The sequence below is a fragment of the Podarcis muralis genome, chromosome 14, assembly GCF_964188315.1.
Source record: "Podarcis muralis chromosome 14, rPodMur119.hap1.1, whole genome shotgun sequence".
Taxonomy (NCBI): Eukaryota; Metazoa; Chordata; class Lepidosauria; order Squamata; family Lacertidae; genus Podarcis; species Podarcis muralis.
This window is the reverse complement of record NC_135668.1, coordinates 39390523-39407580: the sequence shown is the minus strand read 5'-3', so window position 1 is coordinate 39407580 and position 17058 is coordinate 39390523. Positions and strand designations below refer to the sequence as shown.

At 42.4% G+C, this 17058-nt stretch overlaps 1 protein-coding gene across 2 annotated transcripts; it reads right to left on the bottom strand.

Annotated features, from left to right (window-relative positions):
- Nucleotides 1–615: 615 nt before the first annotated feature.
- Nucleotides 616–15956, bottom strand: JPT2 (Jupiter microtubule associated homolog 2). 2 transcript variants are annotated; one of them, XM_028705255.2, is made up of 5 exons: nt 15791–15956; nt 7228–7376; nt 5894–6036; nt 5275–5332; nt 616–2761 (listed from the first exon to the last, which is right to left on the bottom strand). In XM_028705255.2, the coding sequence occupies exons 1-5, from the start codon at nt 15832–15834 to the stop codon at nt 2583–2585; spliced, it is 573 nt and encodes a 190-aa protein (XP_028561088.2). In that variant the 5' UTR covers nt 15835–15956; the 3' UTR covers nt 616–2582. The 2 variants fall into 2 exon arrangements, with proteins under 2 accessions (XP_028561088.2, XP_028561089.2); XM_028705256.2 differs by lacking the exon at nt 15791–15956 and adding an exon at nt 15033–15056.
- Between the last annotated feature and the right edge of the window lie 1102 nt (nt 15957–17058).

The following is a 17058-nucleotide window of genomic DNA, read 5'->3' as shown; positions in this document are numbered from 1 at the left end:
CCCTTTTCTAAGATGCTTACAAAGTTGACAAAGGGGAAACTGAAGAAGGATGGGGATGAGGTAAACAAATGATATGCAGTTCATTCAGTTGCAAGTATTTGGGGCTAAGGCACAGTAGGAATTGAAGAGGTTGTGCCAAACATGCTTCACAGAAGAGATGGATTTTTTGAGAGGATGGTTTTGAAGGGACAGAGAAATGTCATTTAGAAGAATGGTAGCATGAATTTGAGCTATGAACCACAGGTGTGGCAACTTCCAACTAGAAAAGGCCCTCCTTGCAAGTGTTGATTGTACAGACAGACACCTGAATCTCTTGATTCTGAATTAAGATACTTTCTATTTCAAACAATATTTGAATTTTATTCTCTGCCAAGAAATGGATGCATTCATCCATAATTTCATTACAAACTTGTCAGGACAGGGAATTGTATTTACTTTCTGCTTAAAATTACCCAGTACAGTACAGATGGATGGCACTATATAAATATGTCCACCAGAGTTATTTTAATGGGACATTTGGTAGTCCACATGTCTCAGTATTGGTGATTTAAACACACAAGGTGATTTAAGACACAAAAGAACACTATTAGGACTCACAGCCTTGGCACACGATAATGAAGTGACAAAATGCAGCTGTTTATTGAGTAGTACATGATTCAACACATTCTGAATTTTCATTAACCCCACCTTTTTTTAATAATAAAAGTATCCTTTCTGGATACATAGTGTACTCCCCAGGCACCCCTTGAGAAAAATAATGGCACAGGTATAATTAAATCAGTAATAATTTAAGGCTTTGCTGGAAAACTGCTATCCAAAACAGAGGCACTGGTGAAAATGCACCTTTTAATACTTCAGCCCCAGGTAAAGCTTGATGCTTTAGACAAGAGGAAGTCCATAACACAATGCAAATACTGCCAGAGAAGCAAGTTTGAGCCAATTCTTCCCATGTTGCACCTTTTTAGAACAAATCCACCACAAAGCTCATCATCCACCCCACACCAAACTCTTATTCCCTGTTCTACTGTGGGGTTTCCCTCTTTTTCTTTTGAGGTGCTACACATTTTTGAAGAATGGCGATGAATAATTTTTCTTCCCCAGTAGAGGTGACTTTTTAGTCAAAACAATAACTTGGACAGAACTCCAAGCTACTTTTAATATCTGGCACAGAGCTTGTTTCTCAGAACCCATTTGCAAAATGTTTTCTGCTGGTACCTAGAGCCATTTTGCATGAAAGGCCACTAGTTCTTTGGCAAGCCTGATGAACTTCTATATATAATGGGAGTTCTAAAGGCAAGCCACTGCACTTGATGTTTTTAAAAAAAGAACAAGTCTTAAAGTACAGCTGGTCAGGAATCTAAATACATGAAGTTTAAGAGCCCCTCCCACCCCCTAAACCCACATAATAAAATTCCAGAAAACAATACAAAGATATTGCAAAAAAAATCTGAAGTCTGTGCACCAGGAGTATTGTATTGCAAAAATCCAGGAACCATCCCCAATTGGATGGAGTGAGTGAAAGAGACAAACAGAAGTCTCAAGGCAGCTACAATGCAAAGAAGTAACCAGGTGGGATAGTCCGTGCTTCCAGATGGGGTCACCAATACGTTATTTATACTTTTAACTGCAATAACCAGGGCTCCAGCCTCTGCAGCCTTTCTCCAGGTTCTCCTCTGCCTGCTACAATCAGGACTTTCAATTCTGAAGTACTGGTGGTGGACAAGGTGGGGAGAACTAGAAAAATAGGGTGGGCAGCACAGCAGCTGCAGCCTCACTCAGCATAGCTAAAGGTGCTGTCTCTGGGGAAGAGGAGTTGAAAACTACCCAAATTATAGGACGAAGTGGTCAATAAGGAGGGAAGGCAAATAGTCTAACAGAGTCAGCACAGAATTAGATAAGACTAGACCCTTATAGGGCAGAAAGAACCTTGAGTACAAACAGCTTCTGTTGGAGGCTAATTATGGGGTAGAACACTATATTCTTAACCATCTCATTGGGCAAGATTCAAGGTCTGATTATAGACAAGAGTGGTTTGGCTGAATTTTCAGATCATTCTGTGCCATCCACAACTGCAAATATATTGTCATTCAACTTGCACCTTCCTTAACTAGCCAAAAGGTTGAAGACTTTCAAGAGTTCAAAAAATGAATTCTTGCACAATACATTTTGACTACAATTACTCTCCAGAAGAGGATCTGCTTGCTTAGTAAGGTTCTCCCTCTTTTACAAGATGATGAAGGGCAGTTCTAGTCCACAGGAAGATCTTTAGTCAGAGTTTAGACCATCCTTTCTCCTTATCTAGCACAAATAAAATCCCTTCAGGGCTATATTACCTAATCTGTGCATCAAGGAAACAATATTCTGCCTCAGAAGTGCATGAGCTCAGGGTACTCTCAGAAGTCTGTTCTGCAACTTTAAAAGCCAGAGAAGCTCAAGCTAACTTCTGCCACATACTGAATATGCCAAACCACTAAGTGGCTCTTTCTTCAAGCAGCAGGAGGCTAAACTTCTGGTTCAAACCTTGAAAACTGTTTCTGTGCTGACTCCATTGTGGGGAGGGGGGAGGGAAGAGAACACTTTCCTTAATAGAAGGCAATGCTGGATTTGCCCCCAGGAGGGTTGAGGACTTTGTTGTGTGATCGTGGCCGTGGCCCTAGCCTGGGCTCATGATCATCCATTTTGGGTCCAGGCTCTTTGGTGCTCTCCTTCTTCTGTGGCTCTCTCTTTTCACTTGTATCTTCCACCTGTGGTCTTTGGTCTTCTGTAATTGTAAATTAAGATATGTTGTCAGGTGGCCATGCCAGAATATTCACCCAGTCTTATGACAATTATAGATTGCATTACATGTATTTTACCCAGCTGCACTTCGTTCAGCCCCCCGTTAGCACTTTATTTCCATGTTAACAAGGTGATAGTTGTGTCATGTATGCTGCGGAAGCATTGTGAAATGCTGCTCCCCAAGAATACTCTGCTAAAAAAGCTTTACAAGGAGCATGGAAAGGCACCCAGTACTGAACACATGCACACACACAAACGCCTTTAAAAAATGTATTAAATCAGCCCACCAAGCAGGCCACTATAATGGGGACAAAAAAAGTATTATGAAAGTGTGTGAAGGCCATTCCCAGGCCTTTAAGGAACAGATACTGACACAACTGCAGATAGACACACACTAAATACTTGTGGCTTATATTCCTCTCTCCACAAGTCTTTTCATTTAGGTTTATTGATCTGGAATAATAATAGCTGTGTCAAATATTGAATATAACAAACAAACAAACCCCCAGAAAAAATCAGTTCTTCAAATAAAAATTGGATACTGCCCTTGACTCATCCATACTGGAATGCCTATAGAAACAACCGGTGAACAATCTGTCACCTACAGAGTGGTCCCCGAGCCCTGTGCAGCTCATCAAGAACTATGCTCATCTACTTCTTAGTGGTAAGCCATATCCAGGAGAAAGTATAGCTTAAGCCATGAATTCATGGCAGAGGGAATGACTTAGCACAAGGTTAGTGCTACCGACTGTATAATAATCAGCAATTAAGAAGTAGTAATCTCAGACATTTAGCTTAGCAGGAGATGGTAATACACACTGGTAGACAGAAGCTCAGATCAGATACATATTATTTGTATCAGGCTTAGCTCTGGCATCCAGCGGAACAGCAACCCATTCCAGAATATTCTCATATAGTTATAGGAAGACTGAATTGTGGAGAATCTATTCTGTACTTTTAGAAGATGCACTGAATGCTTTTTATAAAATTCAGAAGATACAGGGTTGTTTTTTTAAAGGAAATTCAGATGCAGGGATCTCTTCAAATTGTAACTCTTTACAGGTACAGTGGAGTCTCTACTCACGTACGGAATCCGTTCTAAAGGTCCATTCGTGAGTCGATCCGGGTCGCTGGGAGAAGTGCCGTTCTGTGTGTGCGCATTCAGCGGCAGTGCCGTTCTGCACATGTGCAGACAGCGGCAGCTGCTTCTGCATGTGCACGAATTGCAGCAAACCCAGTATTTACTTCCGGGTTTGCTGCGGTTACGAGTTGGATTGTCCGCAAGTAGGGGCAGTGGTAAGTTGAGGTTGTACTGTACCCACACACAAAATAAGCCAAGCAAATCCATTTCACTCTCCACATTTTAAAAGATCCTCAACCAAATTAGTAAGGAATTATTGGTAAGCAAAGTTGAAAACAATGCAAGCATGTCAATTTATTGAATGCATCTGCTTCTGATGGGATTTTTACCTACATAGGGAAAATGGGAGACATCCCTTAAGGGATCTAGATTAACTTTGAGTTTCTAAGTCATTTGGTCAAACTGTTCAAATCTAGAAGAACTACCCTTCAAGATAATAGCCAGGCAATATATGGCACCTTGTACATCACATCCATATATTAAAAAATTGCAGTCAGAGGTGCATTTTCATATTCAATTTCTTGTAACAGAAATAAAAAATTCTCAGTAATATTTCAGCTCAAATTCAAGCTGTTGTGAAGCTGAAGATTTCTGAAGAATCTTTGACTATTTTGCTGAAGCCTTTAAAGGACTCTTAGTTCATTCCAAAGAGCTTCTTGCTTTTCTACTTATGGCACTGAATGCTGTAACTGTGGGTAAGTAGCATCTAAGAAGCTGCTGACAGAGCCAGCAGCTGACCAAGTCATTTTCCCATTAGAAAGTTAACATACCAAAGATTGGTTTCTTTGGAAAATAAAAAAAACCCTCTTCAACCTAAAAGTGTTTTTTGTGGATTCTGATAAATCTCATTTTAACAAGCCTTCCGGGAATTTTGTTCATCCCACATATACTGAAGAGATAGGTTAAGTCCTCAATGTTTGTCTAGATTCTATCTCCCTATAGCCACCCACAAGCTGTATTAGGCATCTGCAGTTGACAGAATGCCTACAATTACGAGCTTCCTGGGGCCTCAAGATCAGCCACAGAAGTCTTGCTTGCACACACTATTATTATTTGTTACTTTTGACACACAGAGGAGTGTCACAAAGTGACCTACAGCCTGACACTATCACTATTTACTTTCAGGCACCAGATAAGAATGTTTCTTTATACCCTGGCTTTTGTCCCTTAGTCTGGAGAGATTTAGATATTTTTGGCGTCTTTCAGTGGATCGGATGTGTTACACCTGACTTTTATATGTATGAAAATGTTTTTCATTCTGCTCTTAGCTTTTCATTCTGTTTTGATTTCATACTAGTTTTAAAAGATAACCCATGCTTTGGAAATCTGCTTCCCAGAAAACTTGTTCCACTTACCTTTTGGTTTTAGTTCTTGTGGCACATCCCCTCTGTCATTCAGGATAACAGCATGATCCTGTAAGGGGAAAACCACTTTTAAAAAACCAAGTTCTTTGGGAATGTATTGCCCCTTTAAAAAAAGCAACTCTAGGTTTGCTTAGCCTTCCTTCAAGCAAGAAAGGCAAGCAATTTCTGCTACCATTCTCTCTTTTTAAGGGCAGAACTTCTAGCACGTAGCTTGCATTTCTGCAGGGTTGTCTTCCACACATGAGGCAGAAGGGATTCTGCTTATTATAAGAACTTAAGAGACTGCTGGAGCAGGCCACTGGCTCATCTAGTCCAGCATCCTCATCTCACAGTGGTCAACGTTTCTTCTAGATAGATGTGCAATCTAATTCAACACTTTGCAGTGGACAGAAGGCTGGGTCAGCATGATCAGGAATGAATGCAATGAATCAAAAGCTTCTCAATTCCATACCCAGGGGCCCTGAGATTCAGCAACCTCAATGATACAAATGAATGCATGGCTGCTTCATTTACACAGATCGTTCTTCCTATGATCTGATCTGAGTTCTCCTGTGGCTTTATTAAAAAGAAAAAAGGAAAAGGAAATGGGCAAAATCTACAATACAGTTACCTTGGGTTTGTTTGGGTGAGCTTTGACAATGTCGACAGGCTGTGGAGACCCAAAAATATTGCTTGTTTTTCCACCAGGTGGATTTGCAAGATGACGAGAAGGATTAGGTTTATGGTCCTCAAATATTCCACTGTCCTTCCCACCTGCAAGACAGCAGTACTAGTGGAAGTTACTAAGAACTTCTCCTTCAGATTCTTCCAAGTAGCTCATGATAAGCTCCAGGAGTCAGTCCATTATCAGCACTGTTTGTATTTTCAATGGATTCAATTTAGTTTCCCTGTGCAATGTGCACTGACTATTAACCTAATAGGCTGGGAATCAACCAAAAGATGATTTGAAGATGTCTAATGTGTAAAAGGTTCCACTGCTAGACAAGCTGCCCAGCTAGCACTGACTGTAGCATTTGTTATGCGTGAGATCATTCCAGGAAAGTTTATTCCACTTGATTTCCAATGTCACACAATACTGCAATAAGAACAGCTATATGCTGCAACAATGTTTGCAAGTGGATGCAGACGCCAGCAGTATGGAAATGAACATGCATGGACAAGCTTCTAGAAATATTTTGACTCACCTTCATGCTCTAAAACTGAAGCCCATTGTTCAAATTGCTTTATACAATTTATTAAAAAGTAGCCTCTTTGTTCACTGGGAGAGTGCCAAGAACTGCTTCTGCCTAAGCCACCATTTAATGCAGCACTGTCTAAATACCACAGCTGAAAGATGATATGTTACTACCATAAACAGAAAGCTTGAGTCCTACATCCCACACACCTCAACGTTTAGAAGTCCAATATCAATTATAAACCTGTGCTTTTAGTATCAGCCAGCCTAGGTGGTATGAGATCAAACACCATATCTTACCACATCCTTGGCACAACAGTGGTATTTGGGTGAGGGTGGTATGCACTGCAATCTGTTGCCACCATATTTAAATGATCATTTTCATCAAGTTTTATTATGCAACCTTTCCAGGGTTGAATTACTGGTTTGGTCCCCATCTGCCAAAGCACACACTTGCAATCTCCATTTGTAAGATGCAATCTATGCGGCAAGATTGTGCAAACTGATAAAACATCTGTTTGTCAGGCTGAATTACATCAGTTAGCAAAGCAGTGCAATTCATCTCTTGCATGCAAAATATTGGCCGAACACAACCTAAGCACTTCTTTGATTAACAAGGATAGTCTGAAATATACAGAGGCTTTCAATGGCGATACAATATGGTAAAACTCTGCTAGAATAGAGGTAGACAAAGTATAGGTTATGTATTCGCAGGCAAAGCCAAACCTGCCACTCCCTTACATAGAGTTCCTCAGGAAGATGACTCTCACCTGGAGGGTTTGTTCTCTTTGAAACGTTTGAAGTTTCTTCAGCTCCTCCAAATATGTTAGATGTCATTCTGTGCGGCCTGAAAGAGGAGTTGACTTCTTCTGGGCTTCCAAAGAGATTGCTGGAACTTCCTCCAGGAGGTTGCAGGACCCTGTTTACAGAAAATAAATGATAGTCAGCCAAGAGCACAGATAGTGTCCAGTCTGAATTATATAAGTGAAAACAGGCAATGTGAAACCAGACAAGTCTATGGAGAGATTTATCCAAAGGTTATGAGAGAGGGGAAAGAAATAACTCTCTGTTAGTAGGAAGCAGAAACCTTAATGGTTCAAATGTTGCATACCGTCAGCCTACACATCCTATTAACTTCGTCTCTACAAAATTAAACTTTGCTTAAATGTTTTGCTTAAATTAGGGGTCTGCAAGGTTTACCTCGCCTGGGCCAGTTCACTCCAGCAGAGATCCCTCCGTGGGCTGGATTGTGAGCGCCTGCGCAATTTTTGGTGCCTGAGCATACACGATTTCCGGCACCTGTGCAGACGCAATTTCCGGTGCCACGAAAGCGAGTCCCCACGCCACGCTGGTTTAGCGCAGCACACGGGGACTCACTGAGCAGGCGGCTCAGTTTGGGGGCAGCTCGTGGGCCGGTTAAACAACCCCCATGTCGCTTGTGGCCCATGGGCCTTAGGTTGCCTACCCATAGCTTAAATGCATAAAGAATATGGTGATCAGGATAAGTTTAAAGAGGGCAAATAATTTATAAATGTACATACTTCTCGATAAAAAAAGGGGGGTGGGAATCCGCAAACTAGGTCTGTGAATAGCATATCAGGCACCAATAAGCAGTTTGGCTTGATGCTTCTTGATGGATATTTCCCCATTGTTGGGTGAGGTCATTACCACACCCAAATTCAAACTGAACAAGAGTGAATGCATTTACTCCTTACAAACTTGTCCACACCCTTTTATAGGCTTATTAAAATTCTTTCCATTTTGAAGTCTACTTCACAGCAGTATGCCAAGATGTATATGAAGTGTATTTTTGTTATTAGTTTACTGGATTATTATTATCTCCATCCACAAGCATTTTTAATCAAAATATGAGATATTTGACTGCTGCATTTGGGAAAAGGAACAGTTATATTATAACAGATTAGGGTTTTGTATTGGCTTAGATTTCTCAAACGTTGCTAAGAGATATGGAGTTCAAAATCTGAATGTGACACAGAGACCAAAAAACAAATAAAGCCCAGATCTCACCAGCCAAAATAAGGGCATCTCAAGAAACAGAAAATCTTAATTTACACCAGTCCAACACCAGTACTTCTATTGCCTGGTGGTGTTACGTGACTAGCACAGCAGCATATACACATATTGTTAAGACTGTTGCAATCTGCTATTCAGCTTTCTGTGGAAAGAAACATTCCAGAACAAGGCCAAGGTTTGCAGGGAATGGAATGCAAATGACATTAAAGAATGCATTGTAAATGACCAGATAAGAGGTAGCTAGGACAGCAACTCAGTACAATACATGCACAACGAAACTACAAGTTTTGACCCTATATTGCTGGCTTAAGTATCAAGCTGGTTCCATATAAATAGTCAATATCTATGCAAACATTTGCACTCTTGAAGCAATTTCACAATATGGTGGTACCTCAGGTTAAGTACTTAATTCGTTCCGGAGGTCCGTACTTAACCTGAAACTGTTCTTAACCTGAAGCACCACTTTAGCTAATGGGGCCTCCTGCTGCTGCCGCACCACCGGAGCCTGATTTCTGTTCTCATCCTGAAGCAAAGTTCTCAACCTGAAGCACTATTTCTGGGTTAGCGGAGTCTGTAACCTGAAGCGTATGTAACCTGAAGCGTATGTAATCCTCACTATTATTTGAGTTCACAAGGGAACCTTGGGTCAATCACCATCTCTCAGCCTCACAGGCTTGTTGAAAGAATAAAATAGGGAGTGGGAGAACCAAATAAGCCCCCCTAACCTCCCTAGAGGAAACATTGGATATAAATGCAAAAACAAAATAAATGAAAATAAATACTTGAAGATTGCATTTTGGACCACAAAAGGCTGTCTGATTAAAAGCGTCAGTATCATATCTGAGATCAGTGAACTACACATTTAGGCACTGTTCCAACACCACAGTTCCAAGCATTGCAACAGTAACATGAGTGTGCCTGACTGAAGATACACATTGTATACACAACAGAGAGGGTTTTCATTGCAAATTCTGCATGAATATTTTCAAGAAGCAGAAACAAATTCAGAAAGAAAGCATCATACAATGAGCACAAGTCCTTTCAGAAATATAGGCTGTTTGACACTAGTTGACACACAAATCCCAAATTGCTTGAGGAAATGGGGTGGTTCCTACAGTCCTGGAAAGAGGCTGCAATGAATTCCCTCCTGAAGTAGTAAGGTTTAGATCCAGGTAACCATTAGGAAATATCACTCTGTACAAGGTTTCTCCTTGGAACGGAAAGTGCCTTAGTCACCTTAGTGATGAAACAGTATCTTGCTGAGGAAGCTGGGAAGACTGGCATATTGTTTTACAGTGACTCCTTACATTCTTGGAAGATCAGTCCCAGAAGGTGATGCTGGGAGACTGCTGTTCCATCCAATAGTCTATGGGGAGACAAGGTCTCATACTGTCTCCCAGGCTGAAATATTTTCATTTTAAACAGACTTTTAATACAGAACTCTGCTGCTCTTTAATGACTGCCAATTTTAGTGATTTTTTTTACATCTAAAGTTTCATTGATATGATTATTGTATTGCATATAGAACCCATTATTTTTCTTTGCCATATCCTATGAAGGTAGTGGCAGACTGTTCCTCTTTAGCTGGAAATGCTACTGCATACACAATTCTGAAGAGAACAAAAAGGAACAAAAACTTGAGCAAAAAAGTGCAAGCAAGGAATGCTTAAAAAAAATTCTGAGGAATGTACTGCTAAAAATATTAAGACCAACAAGGAGTTCTTTAAATAAATTCATATCAGGAAACCATCTAGGAAGACAGTTCGAACCTTGGATGACAAGGTAGTAAAAGGAATGTGAAAGGAGGATATGGAGAAGTTGAATGAATTATTTGCCTGTGTCTTCACAACAGAATAGGGCAGATCCCAGTGCCTGAACCAGTACCTCACTAAGGTCTCCTCAGGAAGCTTAGCCATCAAGGAATAAGGGGAGGGATCCTCTTGTGGACCACAAATTTTTAAAATTGGACAAAGCAAAGATGCAGAAAGTGGAGTCCCCCAAGGATTGGTATTGCAACCTGTGCTTTTTAACATGTTCGTAAACAACCTAGAGTTGAGAGTGAGAAGTGAAGTGGCCAAGTGTATACTAAATCATTCAGGGCCAATGGAAGAAAGACAGATTATGAAGAGCTCCAAAATAACTTTTCCAAACTGATTGAATGGGCAGTAAAATGGCAAATGCAATTCCGGGTAAGCTAGATTAAAGTGGTGCATGTTTTGGGGGGGATCTTATTTACACATATACATGCATATGGTCTGAACTGGCAGTAATGGGCCCAAAATGACATATTGGGGTTGTAATAGATAGTTCAATGAAAATGTCACCCCAGTGAACAGCAGCAGTGAAAAAGGTGAATTTTATGCTAGAGAGTATTAGGAAAGGAATTTTAAATAAGCTACCAAAATCATAATGCCCTTACACAAATCTATGGTGTGATTGCATTTGGAATACTGTGCACAGTTCTGGTCACCTCACCTCTAAAAGGTTCAGAAAACAGCAACCAAAATGATCCAAGGAATTTTTAGTTCAGAAAAAAGGCAAGTGCCATATTTTTCCATTTATAAGATGCCCCCTATTTTGGGGGACTCAAAATTAAGAAAATGCATTATCCATGTATAAGACGACCCATTATTTTAAACTTTTTATTTTAAAAATTTTAAAATTTTTTAAAAATTTAGGAAAAAATATAGTCTTATACATGGAAAAATACGGTAAGAGGTAATACAATAAAAGTTTATAAAATTATGCATGGCATGGAGAAAGTGACTAGAGACAATATTTTCTCATGGACATCTAATGAAGCTTAATGTTGGAAGATTCACAACAGTTAAACTACAGCCATTGCTCCCATAGGAGCCAGTGATGGCCATCAACCTAGGTAGCTTTGAAGGATTGGAGAAATTCATGTAGGTGAGGGCTATCAAGGGCTAGTTGCCATGATGGCTATGCTCTGCCTCTACACTTGGAGGCAGCAACGCTTTTGAATATCCATTGCAGGAAACTCACAGGAGAGGAGAGTTCTTGTGTGCTTAAATTCTGCTTGTGAGTTTCCCACAGGCATCTGGTCGGCCGCTGCCCTGATCCAGCAGGCTCTTCTTGAATCTCTTACCTCATGTATTCCAGAGCTGACCTCTGAGTCAGAAAATTCAATCCCAATCCCTTGTGCTTTCAATAAGCATGATGTCCTCATAGTATTGCAAACACCAAGAGTAAGTTCCTTGAGCATTGATAATGTAAAAAATCCACTAAATTTCAAAATTCTTCCTGACACCAATACAGTATGCATATATTGTTACATTATGATGAGTCACCTTGTGCAAAAGAACATATAGACAATTTTTTAAAAAAATAATCACTGATATCCAAAATAATGATGTCACTCAAATGATACACTACTTCAGTGTTTCCCAACCTTTTTTGGGCAAAGGCACACTTGTTTCATGAAAAAAATCTCGAGGCACACCACCATTAGAAAATGTTTAAAAAATTAACTCTGTGCCTATATTGACTATATATAAACTTTTACTTATGTAAAAAAAAAAATAATAATAGTAACAGCTTAGAAGGTAATGGTTAGGCCCTCTTCCAAATATGCTGGGTTTTTATTTGCAGGGACTGTTCTACATGGGAAAGCATTCAGCACTGTCATTCTCCCATCTGCCATCTGAATTGGTACTATTCTGGGTCAACTTACTCTGCTGCATGTGTAGATGAAAATGGCACCAAGTGTGGGGGAGGGGGCAGAACAGGTTTCAGATACAGGATATTAAGCATACACGTACTTCAGATTGAACTGGTTGCTTGCTTTGCAAGTTTTCATTTCCCAAATGACTGCCTTGGCAAGCGCAATACCTACCAGGCTCAAGGCCGGTCTCGTGCTGCCGCTTCCCGCGCTCTCAAGGACCCGGGAGGAGGAAGGCGTGAAGGGAATCCCGAAGGCGCGAAAACCTCGCGCATGCGCAGGCCTTCCGCCTGCGACAGCCCAGTAGGCCGGCCAAAGCGAGCGGCGATGGGATGTGGGAGGGAGCTCGCTCGCCGCCACGTGTGCCTATGTGGGGCACGTTACAGCCCCGTGACGTCAGCGCCACGCAGGCAGCCAGGCAGGCAGACGGCGAGAGCCCCGCGCTGGGCGGCCTCTCCTCGCCGCCGCCGCCCCGCCTCTCGCCGCCCGACTCGCCCGCCTCCCTCCCACGGCACACCAGGCAACGTCTCGCGGCACACTAGTGTGCCGCGGAACACCGGTTGGGAAACACTGCACTACTTTCTAACTAGTGTGTGTTCAGGTGGCAAGATTTGATTTAAGTAATCCTTTGTTATCAAAGTCTGTCTACATATGCTAATCTAAGTTATGGGGATGGAGGAGGAGAGGAGAGACAGGATCCAGGCTTTCTCCAAGGTTATTGCTTCATGGGAAAAGTCAAGAACTCTAGGTTGGGTTGGTTGAAGCAGAGATTAATAGGCAGTTTTAGAATTAATATTTTATGTCTCTGGTAAGAAGCAAAACTCTATAAAGGTAGAGGAACGCAGCAAGATGTTGACTTCAAAGTGAGTTTTGGCTTCTGGAAAACAGAGCCTGGTGTCACAACTGAGCCTTCCTGAAAAAAAATCATACCAGACAGTGCGGTCTGGTGCCCTTTAAGCACAGCAGCCACCTCCTACAGCAAAAATCTATTCTGAAACACTGGGTGGCATGAATTATTAAACCCCAAAGGGCTCCAAAAGGAGGAGGAGGAGTGCTAATGAGTCTGTTATTCAAATCTCAACAGACTGATCCACATCCATGAAGTTACGTATCATGGCAATAGTAGAAATATATAGGTACTTACAATTCTAATCGCCAGTCCATGTACAATTAAAATATTCAATGTTTATTTTGGAGATTAAGCAGCTGCATTGAAGTTTAGGTCAGCAATCTATCAGGACCACTTTGAGATTAAGTAATTGTGAAGTAGGAAACTAGCCCCTCTCTCTCTCTCTCTCTCTCTCTCTCACACACACACACACACACACACACACACACTAAATGCCAGCAAATCATATACCTAAAGGCATTACTTCTTCCATACATACAACTCTGTACCTTCTAGCATAGCTACTGATATGAATAGAGTTGGTGGTACTTGGGGTTGGACACTGGAGCCACTAATTGAATGCACACCCTACAGCAGCCTTCCCTTAACTGGCACCCACCAGATGTTTTAGACTACAACTCTTGACTAGATTCCTGGGGAAGGTTACCTTAGCATGTAAAACAATCTCTGCTACAATAGTTCCACTGCCATTATAGAAACCAGTGTTCGAGTCCCAAGACACTTCCAACTTATAGGCACCAAAGTGTTCTGCATACAAAGCAATGCACATGGACAGACACAGCAAACAAAGTTCAGAGAAGACCCAGTGTGGTCTAGTAGAGAGTTAGTATTTATTTGGAAGACCTGGGTAGGGCAGTCAGTACATCTGGCATCATCTAGGCCATATTGCATCATATACTGAGTTATGTGGCAAACAGGCTTCTCTTAGGAAAACATTTTGCATGAACTGAATAGAAGCCTATCAGCAGCCAGGTTTCAGCAACTCCCAAGTCTCTTAGGTGAGGACAGACAGAAATTATAGGGACCTACCAATAAAAGCTGTGTGATTCTTGCACAATAAATGTGACATATAAATGAATTGTCAAATGAGCATAACACACTCTCTCTCACACACACACATGGGGTGGTTAATTCACAAAGGAAGTTCAGCATTCAAAGCAATCCAAGTGATTACTATACTAGGTAAAGGTAAAGGGACCCCTGACCATTAGGTCCAGTCGTGACCGACTCTGGGGTTGCGGCGCTCATCTCGCTTTATTGGCCGAGGGAGCCGGTGTACAGCTTCCGGGTCATGTGGCCAGCATGACTAAGCCACTTCTGGAGAACCAGAGCAGCACACGGAAATGCCGTTTACCTTCCCGCCGGAGCGGTACCTATTTATCTACTTGCACTCTGACGTGCTTTCGAACTGCTAGGTTGGCAGGAGCAGGGACCAAGCAACGGGAGCTCACCCCGTCGCGGGGATTCGAACTGCTGACCTTCTGATCGGCAAATCCTCGGCTCTGTGGTTTAACCCACAGCGCCACCCGCGTCCCGATTACTATACTAGACACAGGTAAAAAGGAGATCCAGTGGAAGTAGTAAGAGGTCTAACTCAGTGCAGTTGGTTTCTTCTCTCCCGGTAACCTGAATCAATTTCATTTATATGCAATACATGCTCCAGACAAGGACAAATCCATTTATCGACTCCAAGAATAGGCAAAATCAAAACCAACTCATTCCACCCACACACGGGCATGGCCAGAGGAAGCAGAAGAAAGGCAGGACACCTTATCACGAATACTCCAGTTGCAACCACAACAAAGCTAATTCTAGGCATCAGTGCTATACTTTCTTTCTCAGACAGGCCTTGGGATGTTTAATACAGCATTTTGGGTGCGAACGCATTAAGTTTCCATCTACGTATACAGTATACCATTTCAGAGGGGAGTTCAGAAACAGCACCATACATTATCACTAGAATCCTTATGACTGCCAAACAATGTGGATCAGCATTGTTGCCTTGATTTGGTGTATTCAGATTCCGTATTTAAAACTTTCGTCAGTCACCTTAAGTTTTTCTGCTGGGGGGAAAGAGACAGGCAAGACATTTTTTAAAAATAAAACACCACCCAAAAATATAAGTATAACCTTCCTTTATTTTGCTTGAGCAGGCTAGTGAAAAGGGCGGGCACCATAAAAGCTTTTGTTCTCTTTAAAACAAAACGAAAAAAACCCCCAAACCTCCGCCACACCCCTTACAGATGTATTTTACTCAGAAGCAAGCCAGGCAGTTTCATCAGGGTTACTCCCATGTATGCCTGCAAAATAATGCAGCCTCAGCGCTAGGTAAGAAATCCGGTTTCCGACGGCACCAGAAGGCCTCCTACCTGAACCGGCATATTGCCACACCCCCACCCCCACTCTCAAAGCGCAGCGAGGCCGAACTGGAAATGCACGGCTTTAATTCGAATCGAAAGCGTCCCCCTCGGTCTGCTTTTACAACCCACAACATGCCTTTAAAAAACGGCGTTCTCTGCCCCCCGCCTCGTTTGCAGCGAGGTGGCTCCGCCAAGTCACCAGCTTCCGCCCCTGAGAAGCCTCCCCTCAGCCACAAGGGCGGGAAACGGAGCGAGGGACCCCGGCGTCCGGCGTCTGGCGTCTCCTCCCCGCCCCTCCCCTCCCCCAAGCGAAGGCCGCTCTTCCTCAGAGGAACGAGCACATTTACCTGGAGCTGGGTTTCGCCGAGTCGGTCTCGGGTCCCTGAAACATGGTGGCGGGAACGGCGGCGACCAACGGCCTAGCGGATGCTAAGCAACGCGCTCCTCAACTGCGAGCGGAGCTGGAGCCCCGCGCTTGTGATTTCCTCAGGCAGGGCTCCCGGGCGGTCTTTAAAAGCCGATTGGCCGTTGGAGCCGCCGCTCACGGCCAGCCAACCAACCGACGACTCGGTGATCTGTGCCCAATGAGCGCAATACAAGGTTGGGGGCGGGAAGAAGGGGTGAGATGCCTCAAGCGCGGGCGGAGTGAATTGAAGTGTTTGAGGACCGGGACATTCGCAGGGAAACCAAAATGCTTGTTTACAAAGCTATTGTACTACCACCTTACTATATGCTTGTGAAACATGGACCACTTATAAACACCATCTCTAACTCCTCAAAAGATTCCATCAACGGTGTCTCTGAAAATTGTTACACATCACTTGGGAAGAACTAATACCAGAAGCAAAGATCACCAGTGTTGAAGCAATGATTCTTCAACATCAACTTCGTTGGACTGGTCATGTTGTGCGGATTATCTTCTTCCAAAGCAACTATTCTATTCCGAACTTAAAAATTGAAAGTGTAATGCTGGTGGTCAACAAAAGAGGCGTAAAGACTCTCTCGAGGCAAATCTAAAAAAATGTAGTATAAACACCAACAATTGGGATACACTTGCCTGTGAGCGCTCCAATTGGAGAACAGCCTTTACCAAAGGTGTCATGGGGTTTGAAGACACTTGAACTCAGGACGCAAGGGAGAAATGTGCTAAAAGGAAGGCACACTTGGCAAATCCACACCGAGATCAACTCCCGTCTGGAAACAAATGTCCCCACTGTGGAAGGACGTGTGGGTCCAGAATTGGCCTCCAGTCACTTACGGACTCATTGTTAAAACCGTGTTTATGGAAGACAATCTTACTTGGCTACGAGTGATCACCAAAGAAGACTGCCATTCCATATATCTCCGGCACTCATTGGTCTGGAAGAAGGCAGCAAATGGCAATGGCCTTTAAGGTTTAAAGAGCCCTGGTCAGCTTCTCAGCATTTGCTACCTTGGGGCAGGAGTGTAAATGAAAAGGCTACAGGCTAAGTTACTGTTAAGAGATTCACTTATTAGGATTCCTTTATTTGTGTATTTTAAAACATATACATTGCTTTTCTTTGTATGAAACTCAAGCGGCTTGCAAGAAACCACCCCATATACAGAGTGGTATTCAACTAAGTTTAATTCAGAG